This window comes from Rhinatrema bivittatum, chromosome 8 (genome assembly GCF_901001135.1).
Source record: "Rhinatrema bivittatum chromosome 8, aRhiBiv1.1, whole genome shotgun sequence".
Classification (NCBI taxonomy): Eukaryota; Metazoa; Chordata; class Amphibia; order Gymnophiona; family Rhinatrematidae; genus Rhinatrema; species Rhinatrema bivittatum.
In genome coordinates, this window is record NC_042622.1 from 138,131,641 (window position 1) to 138,157,508 (window position 25,868).

Here is a 25,868-nt window from a genome sequence, read left to right on the forward strand (position 1 = left end):
CGAGGTGAGGTTTAGGTATTAGTGTAGGGGTTAGGGGCCACTTTGACATTCAAAGTAAGACGTACGAACAGAATAGTGCTCTCTTGTGAAGATTTGATGACCTTCGGAGTGAGGAAACTCACACAAAGATGAGATTTGTGCAATGTTCTCTCAACCTAGCTTAATGGACTCTCTACCTGGGTAACATCAAGCTAGGTTGAGAGAACATTGCACAAATCTCATCTTTGTGTGAGTTTCCTCACTCCAAAGGTCATTAAATCTTAACAAGAGATAATGGCACAGTAAACATCAAAAATAGATTCAAACAGTTAAAAAAAGATTAAATATGTAAAGACATCTGAATGCCAAGAGATCAGAATCCATCTGCAAGGCAAAGCACACATGGAAACCCATAAACATCTCTAGATCTGTTCTGCTCACAGTAAAACAGAAAAAAAGGACTCTGAGGGGGTTAATTCACCCTCAAGTGAAGGCCCAAAACAGCAGGAGAAAGCACCACATTTGGGGTTTTCTGAATGCATGACAGGCAAACATCAATTTGGCATGTTTTGGAAAAAAAAATGAAGTGCAGAAGAGGCAGATAGTTCATTGACAATTCCAATCCCCATTCCCAAAACCAACTCATTAGAGGTTAATCACTTCTGCCGCCCCCCTCCACATACACAGACACAGCTATGAGGGAGAAATTTTCAGTCTGTCTGCTTTGGGGCAAGGTCCGCTGGTACGTTTTACCTGAGAACGCTGTACCAAGTTTCAAAGAGAAAGTACACACAGATTTTTGTTCTTGCTTTTTATGCATGTAGATTTTGTAAAGGAATACAAATGCAGGTAGACATGAAAGTGCAACCTGTGAAGGTAATTTTCAAAAGCCTTTAGAGGTGTAAATGGGCTTTTGACAATTACAACGGGGTTCTACATATTAAAGCACTTTTACGCCTACTGCAAAGAAGGGTCCGGGAAATCGTTTACACGCATACTTTTGATTTTCAAAAGTACAAGCATAAATGCCCAGGTGGACATTGTTGCCTGCTTTCTAGCAGGCGTAAAATGTGCCCATGATCCTTCAAATTTTCAAAGCAGACTTGCACGCATTAAGTCCTCTTTGAAAATTAGGGCTGAAGTTTGCATGCTGTTATAAAATTGCCCTCTATGTGCATTATTTTCCAATCCCACCCAAAACCTACCCCTGGAAACACCTCCCCTAAATGTGGCTAAAAATGTGCGCATTGTGGGACGTTGCCCATACCGTTAGCCATAGTGAGGGAGGACAATTCTCAGACGGCCAGGTTAAGTGGATTAATCATTATTTACCTGCATAAAATGTGGCTTTTATTTGCTTCCCAGGGTCCTTCATTCTGTATATATTTACTCCAGTTCAGAGCAGCAGTAACATCTGGACCTTCTTATACTAAGCAGCACATTTTTGTTTTCTGGCACTTAATTTATTATATAAAACACCTCCCCCCCCCCCCCCCAAATTGTTCACCTACCATAAACACTGATGTAGGACTGAGAGGAAAGATTTCTGAATTCCTCCTGCCTGCCAGGTTCTGGCGCTGATATTGGCTGTGTTTGGGGGTGGGCACCTGTGGATGGGAGTAGCTGGGAGAGCTCGTCTACTGCCAGTGCCTGGTCAAGGCTTGCCTTGTGTCAGCATCACTTAAAGATCGTGGGGACCAATTTTGAAACCCTGTGGAGAAGGTACGGTGGGGCTTTCATACCCCTTATAGTGTTTTCCTTAAAAAAAAATGCAGCAGTCGTGGGAATGGGCCTCCAATCTTGGCGCATAGATTTGCGCCAGTTTTGAAGCAGGTGCTCAGTCTTAGCTGCCGAAAGTATGCGCAGAGCTTTCACAATGAAGGTCCTATGCCTTCTCTCCTACTCCCGCCCTTGCCCCACCTCTTTTCTTTCACTGGTAAAAGTACTTTTACCCGTATTGGGGGGTGGTTGGGCCTCAATTATCAGTGGATCTTTTTCTGCAGGCAAACAGTTGTTTCACCTGCAGAAAAAGCTTTGAAAGCTGTCCTTTATATAAGCAACCGTCCTGTTTGTTCTGGGAGCACCGTGTGCCGGAGGTCTGTCCAAGAAAAATTCAAACCTTAACCTGAAACAAAAGCCCCCAGGTTCCACACATGTGCCATAACTTGGGAAACTTGAAAATATGTTACAAAACATCTAGAATTACACACACACACACAACACACAACACACACACAACACACAACACACACACAACACACACACACACACACACACACAAAACAACTCTGAGCACTTAAGAGTTCTGTTTCTCATGCTTTTTTCTGTCCTCTGACACAGGTGAATGTGTTCCTGAGGAAACTCAAGATTCACCCAAGGTGAGTCAGATCAAGATTTTGTAAGAAAACCTTCTGTAAACTAATCCTGGCAAATCTTTGGTCATCTTTCCTCACCAAACAAACCCCTAGGTGCCCTTATAACCTTCCTATCTGGGGCCTGTGCCCTGTGCTTTGGGTTTCTTGAAAGGCTCTGAAAGCGTGCGGTGTACTAACCGTGATTGGATTAAAGTAACATGCAGCAATAAAAAGAAACTTCTATCCAAATACAGTGGCTGTACTCTTACCTGCTGAGGGGAGGGTCGTTTTGAACTACAGGGCTTTTCTACCCGCTCAAATCCCTTTGAAAATTCCCCTCTAGAGGATTTTGAGGCTGAGTCACATGGAAAGCAATTTTACCCAGGTGAAACAGCACAACAGAAATGTACCCTCTTCAAAGGTGGCTACAACATACGAATTCTGTAGTGCATGGAGCATTAGCCGCATTAAAAAGAGTCATCCCCGTGGGCATGTTTAGGTCAGAGGAGTGAAATGACCTGCATACACGCGGTTTTCAAGTGCACGTTTCAGTCACCCGCAAAAAACAGCAGCTGCAACGTGCTTTGTGGCTGCCACTTTTCCAAGGGAAGAGACCTGTTTAAAGTGCTGCATTAAAAGCGCCCACGTAGTTGTGCACCTAGGCAGGCTTTTTGAAAATATCCCCCATGAAGCTGACCGACAAATGGCAAGGTTTGGTTTTTCTCAGTCGTTTTATAAAAGCATTTGCTGAAATACCATTGTGTTCACTCGCAGTTTGAATTCAAGTTATTCCTGTTCTAAGAGCCTGGAGACACGACAGCGATGGCTTTATGTGTGTGCTGCCCAAGCAGGGTGACTATGAGGTTGCATCTCACAAGGGACAGGCTGAAGCAGACTCAGTCACGAGTGTGGTCTGCTCTGGTCACCCTGTGCCTTGGTGCCATAGAATAAGCAGGCATGCCAGTTGGTCTTCTATAAATGCATATGTAGCCCCTTGTTCTGGTGGTTGGGCCTAGAAGGCAGGGATCACACGGGGCCCTGGGACCAGCTCTTTTCTCTTTCTCTCTGTTCTACAGCCCTGGGGTGTTGGGTAATTATGATGGGAGGGAGGGATCCACGTCCAAGGCCCAAGGTGTGGGTTCTCAATTTCTCTTTCTTGGGGAGGTCTCACTTCACTTTCAGTGGGATGGATGAGTGTGCCAACAAAATACTCTGGATGTGCGAGTTGGGTGTCCAAGAAATTTTACTGTAGCAGTTGTATGCACCAGTTCTCGGCGCAAACAGTTTATCATAGTTCTACAACTTTCTTTATCTGTGCAAATATCTCTCAGTAACTGCTGGGCCAGGGAAATAATTCACCCTCCAAGGCATGGAAAGGCAAGGTTTCCCAGATGGACAGGAGTATCCTATTTATGTGCAGAAAATCCCCTTCCAGAAATACTGGCAGACAAAATTCAGGGTCTCAAACTTTGCACAATCCCCACTAGTTCCTCTTCTCCTCAGGGGGCCTCTGAGTGGAACTAAAAGATCTTCCTCACAGTTCTTTTCTCCGGACAACACATAGGATCTTTTAGATGAAAGGTCCAGGCAGCAGGAAGCAAACAGCTCTTTTGGTGTTTCCCACTTTAGGGTAGGAAGGGTGACAAAAACTCAAGGCAAATCTTCACAAAAAGGCAAAAACTGGAACTCTCCTGCATCAAGTCACCCCTGATCCATCCACGGTTTGTGTGATGGAGAGGAATGAAATCTCATCTACTTAAAACAGACTCCCCGAAAGTCCCCTAACTCAGGCCAAGTAAAAGTCCCCTAACTCAGGCCAAGTACAAGGGATCTAACAGAAAAATTCTCAAATCAAGTCCAAAAATCCTTTAAAAAACAACCTCAGCACACCCTCATTGGACAGGTTGTGTATCAGCAAGGCAATTAATCCCTTCTTTTTCAGTAAAGATTCCAAGCCATGAAGCTTAGTACATCAAGAATAGAAGGAAATCAACTCAGGAAAAACAGATCCTTCTCCTCTGATTGCTAACTCAAAATGCTACATCTTGCAATGCTGCAACTGTTTTTATACCAGCAGGGGCTAGCCATTCGAGCAGCCTCTGTGGAGATGCTGTTCTGAAATGGTGCATATAATGGAGCCATAAGAAGAGAGTTCTATAATTATAGGTCTAGCAGTTAAGAAAGCGCGCTCTCTGGTTTCCTCCAAGTGCACCAGTCTTGGGGGAGGGAATGTCCAGAAATCCACGGTTAGATGATCATAAGTTCTGGTAGGAGTATAGATTTTTAAAGTGGCTGCAATCCATGGCGATGGGATGTTGTTCATATCTTTGCTTCCGTGTTTACTAATGAGGATGTTGGGGAGATACCAGTTCTGGAGATGATTTTCAAGGGTGTTGAGTCAGATGAACTAAACCAAATCACTGTGAACCGGGAAGATGTAGTAGACCAGATTGACAAACTAAAGAGTAGCAAATCACCTGGACCAGATGGTATGCATCCTAGGGTACTAAAGAAACTAAAAGATGAAATGTCTGATCTATTAGTTAAAATTTGTAACCTATCATTAAAATCATCCATTGTACCTGAAGAATGGAGGGTGGCCAATGTAATCCCAATTTTTTAAAAGGGCTCCAGGGGTGATCCAGGGGTAACTATAGACCAGTGAGCCTGACTTCAGTGAGGGTAAAATAGTGGAAACTATTCTAAAGATCAAAATCGTAGAGCATATAGAAAGACATGGTTTAATGGAACACAGTCAACATGGATTTACCCAAGGGAAGTCTTGCCTAACAAATCTGCTTCATTTTTGTTGAAGGGGTTAATAAACATGTAGGTAAAGGTGAACCAATAGTTGTAGTGTATTTGGATTTTCAGAAGGCATTTGACAAAGTCCCTCATGAGATGCTTCTAAGAAAACTAAAAAAGTCATGGGATAGGAGGCAATGTCCTTTCGTGGATTACAAACTGGTTAAAAGACAGGAAACAGAGAGTAGGATTAAATGGTCAATTTTCTCAGTGGAAAAGGGTAAACAGTGGAGTGCCTCAGGTATCTGTACTTGGACCGGTGCTTTTCAATGTATATATAAATGATCTGGAAAGGAATACGACGAGTGAGGTTATCAAATTTGCGGACGATACAAAATTATTCAGAGTAGTTAAATCACAAGTGGATTGTGATACATTACAGTAGGACCTTGCAAGACCAGAAGATTGGGCATCCAAATGGCAGATGAAATTTAATGTGGACAAGTGCAAGGTGTTGCACATAGGGAAAAATAACCCTTGCTGTAGTTAGATGATGTTAGGTTCCATATTAGGAACTACCACCCAGGAAAAAGATCTAGGCATCATAGTGGATAATACTTTAAAATCGTCGGCTCAGTGTGCTGCAGCAGTCAAAAAGCAAACAGAATGTTAGGAATTATTAGGAAGGGAATGGTTAATAAAATGGAAAATGTCATAATGCCTTTGTATCGCTCCATGGTGAGACTGCACCTTGAATACTTTGTACAATTCTGGTCGCCACATCTCAAAATGATATAGTTGCGATGGAGAAGGTACAGAGAAGGGCAACCAAAATGATAAAGGGGATGGAACAGCTCCCCTATGAGGAAAGGCTGAAGAGGTTAGGGCTGTTCAGCTTGGAGAAGAGACAGCTGAGGGAGGAATATGACAGAGGTCTTTAAGATCATGAGAGGTCTTGAACGAGTAGATGTGAATCGGTTATTTACACTTTCGGATAATAGAAAGACTAGGGGGCATGCCATGAAGTTAGCAAGTAGCACATTTAAAACTAATCAGAGAAAATTCTTTTTCACTCAACGCACAATTAAGCTCTGGACTTTGTTGCCAGAGGACATGGTTAGAGCAGTTAGTGTAGTTGGGTTCAAAAAAGGTTTGGATAAGTTCTTGGAGGAGAAGCCCATTAACTGCTATTAATCAAGTTTACTTAGGGAATAGCCACTGCTATTAATTACATCAGTAACATGGGATCTTCTTGGTGTTTGGGTAATTGCCAGGTTCTTGTGGCCTGGTTTGGCCTCTGTTGGAAACAGGATGCTGGGCTTGATGGACCCTTGGTCTGACCCAGCATGGCAATTTCTTATGTTCTTATGTCCCTCTACTACCTATCTCCTACTCCTAGCTCAAAAAAAGGGTTAGGAACTAGGGCCAAATAGTGGTGATCCTAAAGGGTCCCCACGTATAAATAATTACAGGAAACTTCCAACTATAGATAAATGCTAATTGTGTTTTATTGTTATTGTTTATTGTGATGTTCTTTTATACTGCCAATGCAAGTTTGTTTACCATAAATGGTGTTCTCTGTAGACAGCAGAATAAATTAGCCATGACATGTGGGCGATATCCAACGGTGCTAAACAGAGTAACAGACCCTTTTCTATAAGCTCATAGAGCTTTTGCTCTGTTGAGCATGAGTAGTGAAACTGCTGCATGGATATTGTCTCGTGAGTCCCCTTAGTCAATATTAGCTAAATAGTTGACTCCTCAGGTAGATGGGTAGGTATTTTGCATGGTTAATTCATCCTGTTGTCTACAGAGAACACCTTTTATGGTAAGCAAGCTTGCTTTTTCCATCCACAAGCAGGGTTGAATTAGGCATGACACATGGTATATCTCAAGCTGAGGACTGCAGCAGACCGTGTACTAAGTATGTTACCCAGACCTCACCTTTGAGAGTGGACTACTAGGTGAACAAGTTATGCAAAACTCCTTGTCCAAATTTACTGTCACTCCTCAACCTCTTTGAGTAAGGAAAAGTGTACAATCAGCGACTGTTCAACATCCATGCTGTCAGGTTGAGGGATGATATAGACGTCCTTCCTCTTGAGTTAATAACAATGGATCTGCCCCAAGATGAATCAGAGGGGTTCTGGACAGCTGTACCAGGTACACAAACCATACTTGTCTGGGATAGGCTGGAGCAATAAGAATCAGTCAGGCGCGGTCCTCCAGAAGTTTTTGTACCTTCATGGTAATCAGTGGAAAAGTGTACATGAGATCTGCATTCCAGTTGAGCAGAAAAGCATCCTGAGTGGATCTGAGTTTGCTAGGAAGAATGAAGCAAAATCTTTCCATTTTTCTGTTTTCTTCTGACGCAGTGATTGATTGCTGAAAGCCCCCAAAAACTGTCGCAGTTGATTTTTGCAGGGACCATTCATCTGGATGAAATACTTTGCTGAAGTGATCTGCTTACAGGACAGCTTGATGTTTGCATGCCCAATCCCATACCTTTATCCCTTCCTGGTAGAGGGTCCATGACCCCATGCCACCTTTTTTGTTGATGTAGAACATGGCTACCTGGTTGTCAGTTTGAATGAGAAACCTCTTCCCCTGGAGAGAAAGTTGCCAAAGTGTATCTGATTGCTTTCAGTTTGGGAGTTTGGTCTGAAATTGTCTTTCTATTAACAACCAACTCCCTTGAGTTTGGAAGGGGCCTGTATGGGTTCCCCATCTCTTTGTGGAGGCATCTGTCTCCAATTCTAATGGTGAGGAAGCAAACTAAGTGGTTCTCCCTCTTGGAAGATGAAGGATTGTAGCCACAAGCGAGGCTCCTATTTCATTTCCTGCGAGATGTCCACTGAGATTGTCAAGGGCTGAGTTAATTGATCCCATTGGAAGCAATAGTAGAAACTACATGAACTGCTGCCATTATGTGTCCCAGAATGACTAGAATGTCCCTGACTATTGTCTGATCTGCTTTCAGCAATCAATATACAAGGATCCTAAGCGTGTTTGCCTGATCTAATGGGAGGGCGACTTTCTCTTGCAAAGAATCTATCCATGCTCCTATGAACTTTATTCTCTGGGTAGGAACTAGAATTGATTTCTCAAAGTTCAGCAGGATTTCAAGTTCAGAAGATGTGAATGAACTTCTGCAGGGAGGTGAACACTTTTCCAAGAATTCGCCAGTCATCTAGGTAAGGGAAGACCTGGGTGCATTGACAACAAAGGTGTACTACTACTACAACTAGGGCTGCTGATAGTCTGAAGGGGATTATTCAGTACTGATAATAAGAGGAGTCCATCACAAAGAGCCAGTGGAAGGGATGAATAGGAATATGTGTCCTTCAAATCTAGAGAACACATTCACTCTCCCTTCTGGATGAAAGGGAAAATTGTATAAAGAGAGTTCATTTTGAATTTCTCCCAGAGCAAGATGGGTCTCAGTTCCTTGGTTTTCTTGGGGATATGAAAGTAGCAGGAATAAAACTCCTTGCCATGTTGATAGAGAAAACAGGTTCTATCTCCCACTGACTGAGAAGCGACACCACTTCCAGGGGAGTTGTGCTGAGTGAAATGAATCTGGATTGAAAGCTGAATAATGAGGAAGTGTGTGAAGTCAAGAAAAACATATGCAGTATCCAGATTCAGTGGTCTTTGGTAATCTTGTGCCATTCCTCTAGGTAGAGTTGGATTCTTCACCCGAATGGGGAGGATAATTGCTGGGATTATAGGATGATCAAAATCTTGGTCCAGGTTTAGGTTTGACTTGTGTGCCATTCATATTAACGTCAGGCCAGAAGTTGTTTTTGCTGCGGATGCAGAGGCAGGATCCAATATCTTTGGAATTGCAGGAAGGTGCATTTCTGAAAGTATAGCCTTTTAAAAGTGCAATAACGTGTGAAGTGGACTGTTAATCTGAGCCTGTTGAGAGGGACTGGACCACCATATGTTGCTCATTGATTTGAGCAACCATTTTATGAGCTTATTTCCGAAGAGATGGTCTCTCATGCAAGGGACATTTGCTAGCTTATCAGGGACATCCGTCCCGCAAGCTGCTGGCATGTAACCAAGCCATCTGACATGCTCCTGTTGAGGTTGATGAAGAGCAGGCAGACATGTTAAATATTTCATAGACCCATCAATTAAGATGGCATATGCACTCTTCCAAATCTATAAACAGCTGTAGATATGCCAAATCAATATCACCTGAAGGAAGGAACAGATTCAATTTTTACATGCACTCATGTAAGTATTGAACCATGTAGATCTTGTTAGCAGAAATCTATATATTGAGCATGGAACTCTGCAACACTTTCTTACCACATTTGACTAATAACCTGGAGTATTGGAAAATATTCTTGCTTTCTTAGCTCTTTTAAGCTGACTCCACTACTGTTGATTGGTAGAATAGTTGTACTACTCCATAATCTGTAGCTCTGTACTTGAAGAATAATTGTCTAGCAACTGAAGCACAGGAAATTGGGTTCCCCCAAATTCTTGTCTGTAATTCTTGCAGAATATCATGGATTGGAATGGCTGCTGGTTCAGAGAAGGCCAAAAACTTTCACACAAGGATCCTTGTTATTACAAGCATTGTCTCTGAGCACTGTTCCCAACTTATCCAGAAATCTGAAGAAAGAAAGTCTTCAGGAACTATATAAGAGGCAGAGGTGGGGGATCAGAAGATATCCCTGTCAAAATCTCCTCAGATTCAACGGGGGAGGAAACACTAATCCAAGACCCCAATGATGAATTAGGTGACTGAGACAAGGACCTTAGTTGCCTCAGAGGGGTGTACTCCTGATGTACATCCTCAGACTGGCTGGACTTTGCTGCAAGTGAGTGTAGAAGGCTAGAATCATCTCACAGGGGATCTGATGGAGTGTCTACTCGATCCAGGGAAACTGGGACTCCTTCTCATGGAAGTAAATCTGATATCTTGGAATGGAGAGATTGGACAGTACTTGCCTTATCTTTAGATGCCAGAGAGATAAAGAACGTTTTCACTAATTCCACCACTTGGTCCAAGCATTGAACTGTTCTTTGGCCAGGCATTGGAGATAGAACATCTTTTTCTGATACCAAGATGGAATCCCCTTGCACCTCTTTTGGACTTTGCAGGATCTGCACCAGAGGCAATTGTTCTGAAGACTTAGGAGGAAGCACTAGGGAGTGCTCCCAATCCGGGGAGAAGTGTGCCCTTGGACCTCGGCGACCCAGGAGAGAGCTCCAAGGAAGCGCTGAGGCAGGTGAGACGAAGTCCTGTCTGGGTTGAAAATGGAGAACGCAGGCCCCCGCCAACCTGCAAAGATGAGGAGATGCCCAGGGAGGAGTTCAGGTGGGGCCCGGGGCATATCCGGCCACAGGCCCTTTAAATCCATGAAGAAAATGTGGCCTCGCCCCTAAGGGGAAACAGGAAGCAGGACCATGGACAGCGGCCATGCTGCTGCTGTGCAGGAGGAGGAACGGGCCGCAGGAAAGGCCCCAACATGGGAGGCGGAGCGATGACCGCATCCATGCCACGAAGAGGTGAACAGAGGGCAGCTCCACATCGCAAAGGGAAGACAGGCCGCGGCCTCTGGCCAATGGAGAAGAACTCAAGTGGCACTCTGCCATGGCATGGCCTCCGAGCCACGTGGGAAGTCTGGGGGTGGCACCAGCCGCATGGCGGAGCATCGGCGGCCTCCTGCCGCAAAGGTAAGCGCCTGTTCGTGGTTAGACCCACGAGCAGGGGTGCAACAGAAATTAAGGGACTATTGAACAAATGGGATCTGGTGTCTCTAGACAAAGGCCTTGTTCCAATAACCTCAGTGGTGACATTGCTCTGGTGATTGGTGAGAGTAAGTGTAATATGTCACCTTCTGCCCCTGACAATTCACCTTTCCTTATGGGAGTTGCTGGTAAAGTAGAGAACAGTTGAGTTGGGAGCACTGAAGCCTGGTATGTCAACAATGGATTAGTCTGTTCCAACACTTGGAGCATTACTGACATTGAAGTTCAAATCATTGTATGCTTTAGGGCACAGTGAGTGGAAGGCATCAAGGACTTATGTGTTGGGGCCTTGTGTGTCGACAATCCCAATGATGTATGCTTCAATGAAGCTTTATGTGCTGGTGATCGATGTGTTGGTGGCACCAGAATCCAGTACATCAACAGGTCTGGGGTCGTTGACAGCACCAGGGCCAGAAGATAAATTGGCTGCATCAATGGCACCAATCGATACTTTTTCAGTGCCAAATGCACCACTGGCTCTGTGGAGCATTTCTTTTTCTTAGTTTTTGGTTTGCTCAACTCCAAGTAACCAGCCTGTTCCATAATGGTAGAGATTTCTTAGAGGAGCTCCCGTTCATCTCAACACCTGGGGAGTATGAAGAGGTCTCACCAGGAAGAGGATCAACTATAGCTCCTCAGAGTCTTATGAAGCTCCTCCATTTTCCAGACCCTGGATTTCTGTGACTGCAAAGACATGCAGCCACAGTGATAGCAATTTTCCTAGTTGTGGTCGGTTCCAAGGCAGCAGAAACAGAAGTCATGCCCATTCATAACAGACATCTTTCTACAGGATAGTCTGTCTTTAAACCACTCATTGTGAGCTTCTTGGATTCAGACATTTTGTGAAGAATTGTCTTTTTTTTTTTTTTATGTATAGCACTAAGAAGTGCTGTTTGCTTAGGCAGCGGGGCAACAAAATAATTGAAAAACTTATCAAAGATATATAATAAAAAGGAAAAGATTTTCAGAGAGATATGGTACACATCTGTACAGAACCTTGGACAAAAAAGAATTGTGGAGGTCATGAGGCAATGCCCACTCAGGAATTTCGATACATGATCAGTAGAGAAAAAGAGAGCAGGTCTGTTCAGTGCCATGAGATGATGTCACTCACATGTCATGACTAACCCAATCCTGCTTGTCAAATGAGAGTACAGATTAACAAACTGTTCTAAGTGGGTTTCATCCATAATCACTCTTGAAAGGGTGATTTCTTTATATATAGGGCTTCTGATATTTGATTAAAACCAAAAAAAACCCTGATAAAACTCCTCCAATGGGGAAACTGGGGTCTTTTTGGTTTTAACTGGAAAAAAAAAATGAAAATAGGCCCACTTCAAAGCGCTCTGCTGCAGTCATCCAGCTGCTGCAAGCAGCAGCCAAATGAAGAGATCTGAGTAGGCTGGCAAGGAGCCTAAACCCTGCCAGTCCAAGAAGACAGCGCATGGGAGCATTGGGCCAGCAGGGAGCTCAATCGCTGGCGGCCCAAGATGACTGTGCACGGGAGAATTGACCCGGCAAAGAGCCCAAGCCCTGCCAGCTAGAGAAGCACTGTCATCGCCTCGATTCCTCCAATCTCTGACTCCAAACTCCATTGTTCCCGCATGAACATTTGTAAAACTGAAAAATCCTCAACTCTGATAAACTGATATAATATAGCAGTCTGCCAAGTAACCAAACTTGCAATCTGCCTATATAGTTCCTTCAAAACTATTGAGCGCTTTTTATAAACTGCTAATCTTCAGCTCTATGATTAAGCCACTTTTAACCATTTGTCCTTCATTTAGCTGCTTCTTTGGAAGATGAAGAGCCTCCAGATTATCTACGTAGGCCACTGCCATTTAGGGGGCCCCTCCATCGCCCCTGCTAAGGAGGAGGCCTGATGCTGGTCCATCTGCTGTTGTAAGAGCCTTGCTACATGCAGAATCTTTGCTGCTTCCTCCACACTTAAATAGATAGCTGTTCCCCTTTGGACTGAGCTTTTCTATAAGCAGGACAGCCTCACCGGTTAATATTTTCTTTGCGCAGTATATGAAGAATTTCTCTGAATTCTCTCCTTTTCCTGATTGTTATTGATGCGATATCTTGAAATATTTCCAAGCAATGGCCTCTCCACAAAATTGTATCCATTTTTCTGGACTGAGCAGGAACTTTTTCATTAACAGAGAACTTGCAGAAACACACCACTATATCTCTCGGCTGGTTCCCTCTAGGCTGGGCCAATGATCTATGAGCTCTGTCCAACTCAAACTGGGCAGCTCTGTCACCTCCTTATCAAGGCCCAATATCGCCACTAGTTATCACCTGCACTCAGTCCACATAAGCAGCACCTTCTGGGACTCCTCTGATTCTAATATTTCCCCCTCGATCTGTTCTCCAGTTCTTCCACATGGTCCTTCAGCTCAGCATTAATCACCACCTACTCAGGAACTGCTGTTTGCCTTTGCTTTGAGGCAGCCTCATTCTTATCGAGCCATGCCTCTGCTTCCTCAACCCGCGTTCCCAGATCGGTAAAGTCTTGCCATAACTCCACCACAGTATCTAATATCGCTTTCTTATTAACGCCCATATCTTGATGCAGTTACGCCACCATGCCTGAAACTCTACCTTGGTCAAACCTTCGGGACCGCTTAAAATCGCTGTATCTGATTTAGTATTGCGGCCTACCTCCCTGGCCCCCTCCTCCACCTCTTCACCACCATGCAGGCCCTCCTTGATCGGCATTGCATTGCTTTAGGTCATCAATTTCTTTCACAACGCCATCTATGACCTGTATCTATCACTAATCTGCTTCTTTCACATTTTGGGGAGGCAGGATTGCTTAAAGCTAAGGATTTTATGCTATGGAACCGGGAGCTCATTATTCAGGTGGCCATCCATTACCGTGATATCATGTTCTTCCCCTGCACGCTCCTTTTTAGGGTATTTGACTAATGCCCTACATTATCCCCTGTACGCAATCTTCCTTCCTTGTCCTCCCATGCCCAATCTTCCATCCTTCTTCTCCCTCCAGATCCTCCCTCTCTTTCCCCCTCCTCATCCTTAATCTTCCCACTTTTCCCCATTCTCATCCTCATCTTCGATCCTCTTTCCTTCTCCTTCCTCCATCCCTGGTCCTCAGATTGTCTTTTCTCAGAGACGGAATGTTATCATGTTGGGCTCGACAGACCATTGATCTGACCCAGCGTGACACTTCTTATGTTCTTATATTCTGTTCTGATGTTTTTCTTCCTTCTCCTTTTGCCATCCACTTCCGCCCTCCCTCCTCTCCCATCCCTGAAATCTACTCATCCTCTTCTTCCCCACATTGATATCTGAGAACCTCCATGCATAAAACTACAGAAATGTAGAACATTACAGCAAATAAAGACCATTCAGTCCATCCCATCTTCCCATCCACACCTCCTGTTTAGCTTTATAATCCCTTCCACTCCCAGAGGGATCCTCTGTATTCGTCCCATATATACAAAGCAAAGTTGGAAAATGACTTATTTTTACTATACAAAATAAATGTACATTCTTTAATACGCCAGATTATCAAAATATGTGCTAATGTGCCACAGAATCATTGCTTAATTTTTTTAATTCTAATCCTAGGATGTGCCTATTGCCCAGCCTTCTATGGTAAAATGAATACTAAGACCAACTGCAAAGAGCTGAGAGTTACAAAATGAGGAGTGAATTCAAATAGAACAAATGGGGTTAGGGTGGTACAAATATGCCTGTGGCACTTTTTCATGAGCAAATAGGCACCCTCTACCCCACCCCCACCCCTCCCCTCCCATCTTCTCAAAGCTTACATGGAAATGCCTCAATAAGTTGGATTCCAGATAGCCATTCTCAGCTTAATTCTTCCTTGTGTCTGCAGAGGACTGCGAGATCAGTGCTGGCTGGGGAAGAAGGCTCAGGGGGCAGCTCTCCAAAAGTCAATACAGAAGGTATGGATTATGAAATAAAGACTTTACCAAAGGCTCATATGGTCCTGCATTCAACTATGGTGCACCAGAAGCACTGAAGTGTAAGATCTGACCCAGACCTGGTTTTGCAAGAGATGAGAAACTGAGGTGTCCTTCCTTAGTACCTTATCAGACTAAGGGACTGGCACATTTCTGAAACCTTACCTTTTGCAGCCCTTTTCCAGATGGTTTTGGTTCTAGTTGTTTTTGCCTTTTCCTTTGCTGTTTTAACCTTTAATTGTCCTCTCTATTCTATCCATTTTTGTTGAATCTTCCTTCTGATTCTTCTCTATCAATTCATCTTTTTTCTCCATTACCTATTTCAATACACTCTCTCTCCTTGACGCTCTTTAACACATGATTCTAGGAGTTGTATGGTCCTACAGAAAACTGGAATGGATGCAGCTTGTGAATTCTTATGTTGGTTCAAGAAAAAGTATCAAAAGATTTTGTAGTACATGAAACTGAGATCACACAGATCCCATCTTCATGTCTTGAAAGCTTGTGAACTGCAACATCTTCTGAGTATTTGTGGCTTAGCCCTGTAAAAGTATCATACATTCTACTAAGATTCCATTTGTTGCTTTCAGATCTTTTATTCTTCCTTCTCATCTTGTCTCTCAACAAGAAATGAATAACATTAAGGAAAAACAGGGCAGGGAGATCACCTGCAGAGGAGTATATTTTAGGATAGGCAAGAAGCCAGGAAGCAGAGCATTAGATGCACTGTGGTACAATTTGTGACACCTGGGAATATTTAGTCAGACGTTAATTCATAATAAGATGGAGGAATAGAAATGTAGAATATGACAGCAGATAAGGATATCTAGGCTGCCCAACTCAATTCCTGATGCAGTGTCATGGACACTCAGTTCCCCAGTCACTTGGAGTACTGCTCAGTTTTCTCTTTCTTTTCTCCCCATCCATCTTTCTTCTCCCTTCCTGGGGCAGTAGTTGAGAATAAACCTGCAGGACTGACCTTAGTGAGGTGCAGGGCCTTGGGTAAATTGTCCAGAATGACCTCCCCTCCAAGATGGACGAGCTGGTGGGGCAGGGTGGAGTCCCGCTCCAAGACTGTATCTCCTACCCTCTACAGGCCACAGCAGCTCTTGTCCAGCCAGAGAAGTAGAAGTGATTTCAAATGTCGGATGTGGGATGTAGGGGGCAGGGTGGCAACCAACTAAGTCTTTTCCCTACCCCAGTCATGTCTCTGAGGCTGCTCATTTTTTGGCTGACTACATTTTTTGGTGCAATTGTAAACCACCTCAAAAATTCTGTTGAGGTCCGGGTAGGCGGTATAGAAGTTGTATAACTATATACATATTTATTTATTGCACTTATTATCTACTACATCCAAATAACTGATCAGTGCAGATTACAATACATCTAGCTGTTTAGTGAATCTAGATGGCTAGATTTAGCCACTCAGTTGAGAAGGCGGGGGGGGGGGGGTGGGGGGGGAATTTTCACCAGCTCATGTTTAGATGGATAAATCCCTTTGAAAATTTATGTCTATGTAACTAAAGTGAGCCCAAATAACTAAGAGGTGTGATAGCAGTACTACTAATCTCTGTCTGTAATTCAGCTATTTGCCTGCAGGTAGGGTTTATAGATTTGCACGTGCAAACACGATTGACTTTAGGACGGTTCAGGGGTCAGAGCAAATCAACAGAATGGGGCCTTAGGAAAGCCCGGAATGTAGATCATAATACCAACACAGGAAACTGGGGGAAAATGCCTTCATATTACTATGATTGGTGTTTATGATGCAATAAACCCCACCCAGATTAGAAGGAGAGATTAGGATCTATGTGTGCTAAGTAACCATGTATATATCTCCTCTGATATTCTCCATGCCATCTCTGTATCCTACTATCCTGCTTTTTCCCACTAACCACTAAGCTTTTCCACACACTAGTAACTTTTCTGCATCTCTCCTGTAGTTGCTCTGCACCTTCATGCCAAGCTCGTACATTTGCTCCTGTCCATGTTCAATCACGTTAGTTTTCCAACACAGTTAAATACAGAACTGTAGGCTTCCATACATTTGTTAAAAAGAATAGTAATACTCATTTTTTATCTTGCCTTCCTATTCTCTCAGCTGCCTGCAGACTGGATAAAGCCACTGGCCCTTGCTTGGGGGCGAACACCAGGTATTTCTACAACTCTTCCTCCATGACCTGCGAAACCTTCCAGTATGGTGGTTGCCTTGGAAACGGGAACAATTTCCATTCGGAGAAGGAATGTTTACAAACTTGCAGGACTGAGGGTAGGTGGCCACTGGGCACAGGGAAACCCAGACTGTTTGTGAACACACATCTGGAAAGAATCCGAGGATGGAGACAGCATTCTCCATATTGCATGTGAAGTGGCAGTGGATACTAAATTTTGAAGCAGGTACACTGTGGCTGGCAAACTGTGCTATCCCTCTGCCATGTGCCAGCATTAAAAACCAGCTGCTGACTGAAACAAGAAATAGAACAGCCGTGTTCATTTTAATCACAGCTAATAGGGATAAGCTGAAGGATTCAACTGCTAAGAAAAATGTATATTTTTGTAAACCGTTATGATGGCTCTACCGAATGACGGTATATAAAACTCAACAAACAAACAAACAAATAAATAAATAAATAAATAAATAAATGAGAGCTGTATTGGAAGTCAGAGGCCCCACTAGAATCCTATGTGGCATGATTTCATCAATGCAATGCAGAAGTTGGGGGTTTACATCCTTCAGCCTTTCCTACTCTGAGAGCATGCATCCCACATGAACGAGGAAGCGCATGAGAGCAGTTAATTAGAATGCCTGCCTGCCTCCCTTATGAGTAGTCCGATTGGCTGGCATGCAGGATATTAACTTCCTATAGCTGCAGTATTCCCTCTGAGAATCCTATCACCTGCTTGTAAACATCAAATAGGGAAATTATTTAGTTACAATAGTAATAATAATGCCCAGCAGTTGGGGAAAAGTATGTAAGTGGTTGGTCAACCAGAACTTGCAGTACCATTAACCTATGCCAAGCTCTTGATGACCAGATGTGGGTACTCATGGGAAATCCTGAGAGGACTGACTCAGTCTTTCATGCTTTAGAGACAGAGACAATGAAATCCACTGAAAACCTGGTGGTAATAGTTGCATGCTCTGTCTGTAAACCCTTTCCTGTAAGAATGGAATTACTATTGAGACTTGTGCAGAGTACTTATTTTTTTACAGAGCTCAGTGAGGGTGACACAGAGCAGAGGGAGAGCCTTTGCTGACCCTGGTTAGGTTATGTTTGCATAATTGGAATCAACTTCAAACTGGTTCAAATCATAACCTCATAATATAAAAAAGTAAACATAAAATCTAAAAACTTACTTGAATTGGTTTGTATTTATGCAAGTGTTGGCAGATTTCAAGATTAATGTGACACTTTGAATAATTTGAACATAAGCATTAATCTAAATATTCACATCTGAATAATGTCCGAACTGGGTGAAACTGAAGGTTTAAGTTGAACTGTGAAAGATCTGGATTTTTCTGAGATATTCCACAACATGGTTTGGATTTAATCCTAACTGGTTCATCCATCTCTAGCCAGAATTTAGGCATGGCACTGCACTGACCTCTCCTGCCCTTGTGGAAAAGGACCTGCGACCTCTAATGTCCACAGAGCAGACAAAGCCTGGGCTGAATATCTCATTTGAAAGAGAAAGCCCTCAACAGCATGGTGGAGCAGCTTTGAGAGCGCTGTCTATTGAACCATCAGTGCTACTTCCTAAGCAACCAATGTTCCTTTGAAGACTTTAATCCAAGCCCAACCCTGCTAAGTTCTTAAGACTTTGTAAAATCAGCAGCAGAGACAGGGTGGCTTTCAGCAGTGGTACTAACTTTAGTGATACCTGCACACCCCCAAATTGTTAGGTACTTGTGAAGAATCACAGGTGTGCAATTACACCCAGGAAATCAATATAGGATGTTACTACTACAACTAACAGAGATTCTCTTTCAGCACAAGAGATAGAATCACTGATAAGAATAGGTGGGGTTTTCTAGGTAGAAACTCTCCTCAGGAGCTTGGAATGGGCTGATGGTACTGCAAGTTCTGATAGATCAGACACTTGCTCACATGCTTTTCCACTACTGCAGGGCATTATTATTGCTATTAAATTATTTCCCTATCTGATGTTTGCAAGCAGTGTGATAGGGCTCACAAGGGGAACACCACAGCAAGGGACAGTTAATATCCTGCATACCAGTTAATCATGAAGGAACAACATCTGATTCTAAGACACAAGGCTACTGAAATTAAGAACCACACAGGACCTCTCTCTCAATTTGCTAATTCTTTGTCTCTCTTTTTCTTTCTAGCTGCATGTAGGTTGCCCATAGAGCCAGGGCTTTGCAAAGCTCATAAAGAACACTGGGCCTTTGACTCACGCCAGGGTAAATGTGTCACCTTCATCTATGGAGGCTGCCATGGGAATGGGAACAAGTTCTACACAGAAAAGGAATGTAAGGAGTATTGTGGGGTGCCTGGTGATGGTAAGTCACCTTTTCACATTTGTGGCATACTGTCCCAGTATTGGGTGTCACCTTCTCCTAAAGCTTCTGCTGTCAGTTTTGTTCCTTACCCCTTGACACTTCTCAGCCTGAGTCACTATGGAGTGAGACTTTGTGACTTTCAGTAGTCATAGTGGAGAACTCGCAAAGCTCTGTGTTGCTGTGAACTTGTAACAGAACTGACAGGTGTCAAAACGCACACTATAATTAAAATCACCAACCATATTTCAAATAGAAGAACTGTAAGTTACACAAGAAAGAGATCTAGGCTTAATCATCTCAGATGACCTCATGCTAGTCAGTCAATATAATAAAGCAACTGGGAAAGCTAATAGTATGTTCAGTTGCATAAGCAGAGGTATTATCAGCAGGAAAAAAAGAAAGTAATATTTCCCTTGTATAGTTCCTTAATGAGACCCCCCTCACACACACTCTATGAAAAATGTGCTGACAGGAGGAATGAAGGGCTAGGAGGGATATGATAGAAATATTCAAAGGGTTGACAAGTTTCAATAAAGTATGGGAAGGTGACATTTTCCATAAAAAAAAAAAGAAGAAAATTAAAGGAAAAGTTGCAGGGAGGAAGTTCAGAGGAAAAATGAGAATACTTCTTTACTGAGAGGATGGTGGTTGCCTGGAATAGCCTCCATTCCACAACAGAGATTATACACCAAGTATAAAACTTCTTTACCACAATCACTACTTGGTAATAATATTTTAACTTAGATGTTCACTGAAAACCAACACGATTTTTATTTTATGTTTTTCAAATAACCATAAAAAAATTTTTTAGGAAATGGGGATGGTTTCATATAATGTATATACGGCAACTCCCTTGGTGCCTTCACCGTTTTAATCATAAACGCATCCTCCAACCTCCATTTTTTTATTTTAACAAATTATGTTTAAAAAACTCTTAAAGTTGGGTTTCAGTAAAGATCACTTTTTATTCCTTTAAATATTATGAACTTAAATCAGTCCTCTTCTCGCTGTGCAAACGCACTACTGGTTATTCATGCAAACCGTCAGAAATGGATGTGCTGTACTTAGCTTTAGAAAGTCCTGAATTAGTCCCGACTTGTGCAAGTTTCGACATAGAATGTCTTCATCAGGGTTCATTCGTATGCTTTTTCTTTTTGCCAAGAGTCCAACTAAATGTTCATTTATTTTTTAATTTTCCGGTGCTCTAACAAGCCTCCGTCTAACGCTCTTCCTGACGGCGTTCTGCGTTACTCCACTTCTGGTTTAGGTTTAAACATCTTCCTGAATACCAGCTAATTTTACCATTAGATCTTAAATTAAGGAGAACCAATCAAGCTGATCGTTTAGTCCCGCAGGTTGTTCTGAGCCAAGTCTAAAAATCCATGCTTGCTTGCGATAATTTAACAAGGACTGATTATCTTGTTTGTCCTCTAGACTGTCAATTACTGACCATTGCAATTGTGCAAATGTATGACTTTTTTCCATACAGTGTTGTACGATAGGCGCAGATATCGTAGCGTTATTTATGCGGGACCGATGTTCTGCTATTCGTATCTTAATTGCCCTCTTTGTGCGCCCGACATATACCTTCGGACAAGGACAAACGATAACGTATATGACTGATTTTGATGTACAATCCGTAATTTTTATATCCTGTTACAAATGTTCCCTTCAATCGCATTGTGACACACTGAACATTTCCCACACTTATTATGTGAACCCAGTTGTTAATTTCTCTTTTTTTATTTGTTTGTTGGGCATGAACCACCTGATCTATGACGTTCTGGTCACTATAAGGGGTTCTTCTGCCAACGTGTTATGAAGGGCCACTATATGCCAATGTTTTTTGATGGACATCCTAATAGCTGTTGTGGATGTACTTTGGGGCAAAATGCACACTAACTGTTTCTCTTCTTTAGCAGGTCTATATTGAAGTAAGGATTCTCTGTCACTATACCTAGCCCTTTTATAGGCTTTCCGTACAACACCTTTTGGATATCCGCTTTCAATAAATCTTTTACTGAGGATCTCAGCTTGTATTTTAAACTCTACTAGTGTGGTACAAATTCGACGTATCCGAAAAAATTGGGAGACTGGCAGTCCCCGTTTGAAACCCACAGGATGATGACTTTCGTAACGGAGTAGATTGTTTCGGTCCGTTGATTTTCTATTCACCGTGGTGTGTATTAGGGATGTGAATCGTTTTTTGATGATTTAAAATATCGTCCGATATATTTTAAATCGTCAAAAATCGTTAGAAGCGCGATACAATAGGAATTCCCCCGATTTACGATTTTTGATGATAAATCGGGGGAGGGCGGAAAAACCGGCACACTAAAACAACCCTAAAACCCACCCCGACCCTTTAAAATAAATCCCCCACCCTCCCGAACCCCCCCAAAATGCCTTAAATTACCTGGGGACCAGAGTGGGGGTCCCGGTGTGATCTTTTACTCTCGGGCCTGCGGTGCGTTGTAGAAAGATCACACAGGGACCCTCCCTCTGGACCCCAGGTAATTTAAGGCATTTTGGGGGGGTTCGGGAGGGTGGGGGATTTATTTTAACGGGTCGGGGTGGGTTTTAGGGATGTTTTAGTGTCCCCCGACGTCAGGAGCGTAGGAGATCGCTCCCGGACCCCCGCTGGACCCCCAGGGACTTTTGGCTTGGCTTGCCAAAAGTCCAGCAGGGGTCCGGGAACAACCTCCTAAACTCGAATCGTTTTGCCTTATGATTCGAGTTTAGGAGGTCGTTCCCGGACCCCCGCTGGACTTTTGGCAAGTTTTGTGGGGGTCAGGAGGCACCCCCAAGCTGGCCAAAAGTCCCTGGGGGTCCAGCGGGGGTCCAGGAGCGATCTCCTACGCTCCTGACGTCGGGGGACAAAAAACAAAATGGCGCCGGCGCTACCTTTGCCCTGTCATATGACAGGGCAAAGGTAGCGCCGGCGCCATTTCTACAACGCACCGCAGGCCAGAGAGTAAAAGATCACACCGGGACCCTCCCTCTGGACCCCAGGTAATTTAAGGCATTTTGGGGGGGTTCAGGAGGGTGGGGGATTTATTTTAACGGGTCGGGGTGGGTTTTAGGGATGTTTTAGTATGCCGGTTTTCCCGCCCTCCCCCGATTTACTATTTACACGATATTTTAAAAAACAAAACCGCGACGATAAGATTCCCTCCCCCCCCCAGCCGAAATCGATCGTTAAGACGATCGATCACACAATTCACATCTCTAGTGTGTATGACATCTTCCTTGATTTCTATAAGTACATCTAAATATGCTATCCTCTTGTTGCTGCTAACATAGGTGAATTTCAAGTTTTCATCAACAGTATTAATCCATGTAATGAATTTGACAAGCTGTTCCTCTGTTCCTCGCCATACGAAAAAAATGTCATCAATAAACCTGTGCCAATGATTAATATGACACCACCATTCCGATGAATATACACATTTAGTCTCAAAAGTTGCCACATAAAGATTGGCCACCGCCGGGGCCAACGACGATCCCATAGGGATACCATGTTCTTGATGATATATGATGTCCTTGAACACAAAGTAGTTGTTAAATAACACTAATTCAGTTAAAGTAATAAGGAAATGTTTGGGAATCCTTCCAAAACCATCATATCTTGTTATCTCCTGTGTAACCACCTCCAAAGCCGATTGTTGGGGTATCTGGGTATATAATGATTGTATATCCATTGTCACTAATAAGGTGGTGTTTTGTATAACTTCTACATTTTTTAATATATTTAAAAAATGTATAGTATCCTTGAGATAAGATGGTTTACTTTGTACAATTTGTTGAAGATGTTTATCAACAAAAATAGCCGGGGGCTCCAATACCGACCCATTAAGCGAAACAATGGGTCTAATAGGTGGATTTTCCAAATTTTTATGAATCTTAGGTACCGCATATATAACAGGTGTCCTGGGTTCAGTTTGCACCAAAAATGCCTTCTCTTTTGCTGTTAAATATAAGGCTTTCTCTATTGTTTGTCCTATTTGTTCTTTCAACATTGTTGTAGGATCATCTTCTACTACTTTGTAATATCTTACTTGGGACAGATGTTCAATGGACTTAATGTTATTGATATTCAAAATTCAAAATGGCGCCGGCGCTACCTTTGCCCTCACTCGCCCGTATGACATAGTGAGGGCAAAGGTAGCGCCAGCGCCATTTTGGATATTGGCAATACGGCCCGTGTGCAGGAGGTCGCTCCTGGACCCCCGCTGGACTTTTGGCAAGTCTTGTGGGGGTCAGGAGGCCCCCCCAAGCTGGCCAAAAGTCCCTGGGGGTCCAGCTGGGGTCCGGGAGCGATCTCCTGCACTCGTGACGTCGGGTGCCAGGAACTAAAATGGTGCCGGCGCTACCTTTGCCCTGTCACATGGTAAGGGCAAAGGGCCACCGGCGCCATTTCTATTAACGCAGCCGTGGCCCGAGAGCGGGAGATCGCGCCGGGACCCCCCCACTGGACCCCAGGTAATTTAAAACATTTGGGGGGGGGGGTTCAGGAGGGTGGGGGATTTGTTTTAAAGGGTCGGGGTGGGTTTTAGGATTGTTTTAGTGTGCCGGTTTTCCTGCCCTCCCCCGATTTACGATTTTTTGAAGATAAATCGGGGGAATTGCTATTGTATCGCGGCTCTAATGATTTTTGACGATTTAAAATATATCTGACAATTGTTTTAAATCGTCAAAAAACGATTCACATCCCTAATGGGCACTGAGAAAAAGGCAGAGCATAAGTTAACAACCAAAAAGGTGACCACTTCAGAGTGTAAAAATCACAAAGCAAACTATAGATCTGATGGTGTGGAGGTCTTGAACAATTGGTACTTCTCAGTGCCGGGTTTCTGGACTGGCAGAATGGGAGTGTTACAAGGGCTAGAGAAGGAGATAGGAATAAGGATTAGGGCTCCCTAATCAACGAGCTAGGCACTAGCTCGTTGATTACAGTACCTGAATGTAATCCACTTTGAAGCGCTGAAAAAAGTGTGAAGAGCTGAATATAAATGTAAAATTTTAAAAAAAAAACATTTTAAAAGGGTTACGCGCATAAGTTATGCGCGTAACCCTTTCAAAACCCCCCTGCGCACGCCGAGCCTATTTTGCATAGGCTCGGCGGCGCGCGCATGCCCCTGGACGCGCGTAAGTCCCAGGACTTTGCTAGGGGGCGTGTCTGGGGTGGCGCGACATTCGGGGCGTTCTGGGGGGCATGTCGGGGGCATGGTGCCGGCCCGGGGGTGTTTCGGGGTCGTGGCTGAGGCCTCCGAAATCGCTCCTGGGCCGGGGAATCGTGCGGCGGCAGCCGATCGGCGCACGCGAGTTACGCCTGCCTGGGGCAGGCGTAACTTTCACGATAAAGGTAGGGGGATATAGATAGGGCTGGGGTGGGTGGGTTAGGTAGGGGAAGGGAGGGGAAGGTGGGGGGAGGCCAAAGGAAAGATTTCGGAGCGGCCTCGGAGGGAACGGGCAGCGCGCGCAGGGCTCAGTGCGAGCAAGGTGCACAAATGTGCACCCCCTTGCACGCGCCGACACCGGATTTTATAAGATACGTGCAGCTACGCGCATATCTTATAAAATCCGGCGTACATTTGTTTGCACCTGGTGCACAAACAAAAGTACGCGTGGGTGTACATTTATAAAATCTACCCCTAATAGTTTAATGCCATCCAGCGCCTTAGGGGTACATTTAAAAAAAAGCGCGAGCACGTACTTTTGTTCGCGCACCAGGCACAAACAAAAGTACGCCGGATTTCAATAGATATGCGCGTAGTCGTGCCTATCTTTTAAAATCCGGGGTCGGTGCGCACAAGGGGGTGCACATTTGTGCACCTTGCGCGCGCCCAGCCCTGCGCGCGCTGCCCGTTCCCTCCGAGGCCACTCTGAAATCGGAGCGGCCTCGGAGGGAACTTTCCTTCCGCCTCCCCCCACCTTCCCCTCCCTTCCCCTATCTAACCCCTCCCCCAGCCCTACCTAAATCCCCCTCCTTACCTTTATCCAGGAAGTTACACCTGCCTCCAGGCAATCGTAACTTGCACGCGCCGAATGTCTGCTGGCGCGGCAAGCCTCGACATAGGCCACTGTGTCGGGGCACTCGGCCACGCCCCTGGACTGCCCCGACCGCCGCTTCGCCCCGAACATGCCCTGAGCCAACACCACGCCCCTGGCCACACCCCCGAACCACCCCTTTTTGCAAGCCCCGGGACATACGAGCATCCCGGGGCTTGCGCACGCCGCCGAGCCTATGCAAAATACGCTCGGCGCCCAGGGGCAGATTTCCTCAGGTTACGCGCGTAGCCTTTGAAAATCTGCCCATTAGGGTTTAAAGAATACTGAGAAATAGAAGGAAGCGAGCAGTGCAGATTAGCAGGGATATTAATAGGAGCAACAAACAGATGGCCCACATCATTATTAAATGAAGCCCTTAGAGAGGCAGGGATAAGAACATAAGAAATTGCCATGCTGGGTCAGACCAAGGGTCCATCAAGCCCAGCATCCTGTTTCCAACAGAGGCCAAAACCAGGCCACAAGAAC

The 25,868-nt window shown here is 44.2% G+C and overlaps 1 protein-coding gene across 2 annotated transcripts in view; it reads left to right on the top strand.

Annotated features, from left to right (window-relative positions):
• AMBP (alpha-1-microglobulin/bikunin precursor) overlaps window positions 1–25,868 on the top strand; it is a 41,030-nt gene that overhangs the window by 12,209 nt on the left and 2,953 nt on the right. For both annotated transcript variants that reach the window (XM_029613986.1, XM_029613985.1), the window contains exons 6-9: window positions 2,320–2,357; window positions 14,719–14,788; window positions 16,908–17,075; window positions 19,158–19,331. In XM_029613986.1, coding sequence (XP_029469846.1) covers window positions 2,320–2,357; window positions 14,719–14,788; window positions 16,908–17,075; window positions 19,158–19,331 — 450 coding nt within the window. The remainder of the gene's footprint in view (window positions 1–2,319; window positions 2,358–14,718; window positions 14,789–16,907; window positions 17,076–19,157; window positions 19,332–25,868) is intronic.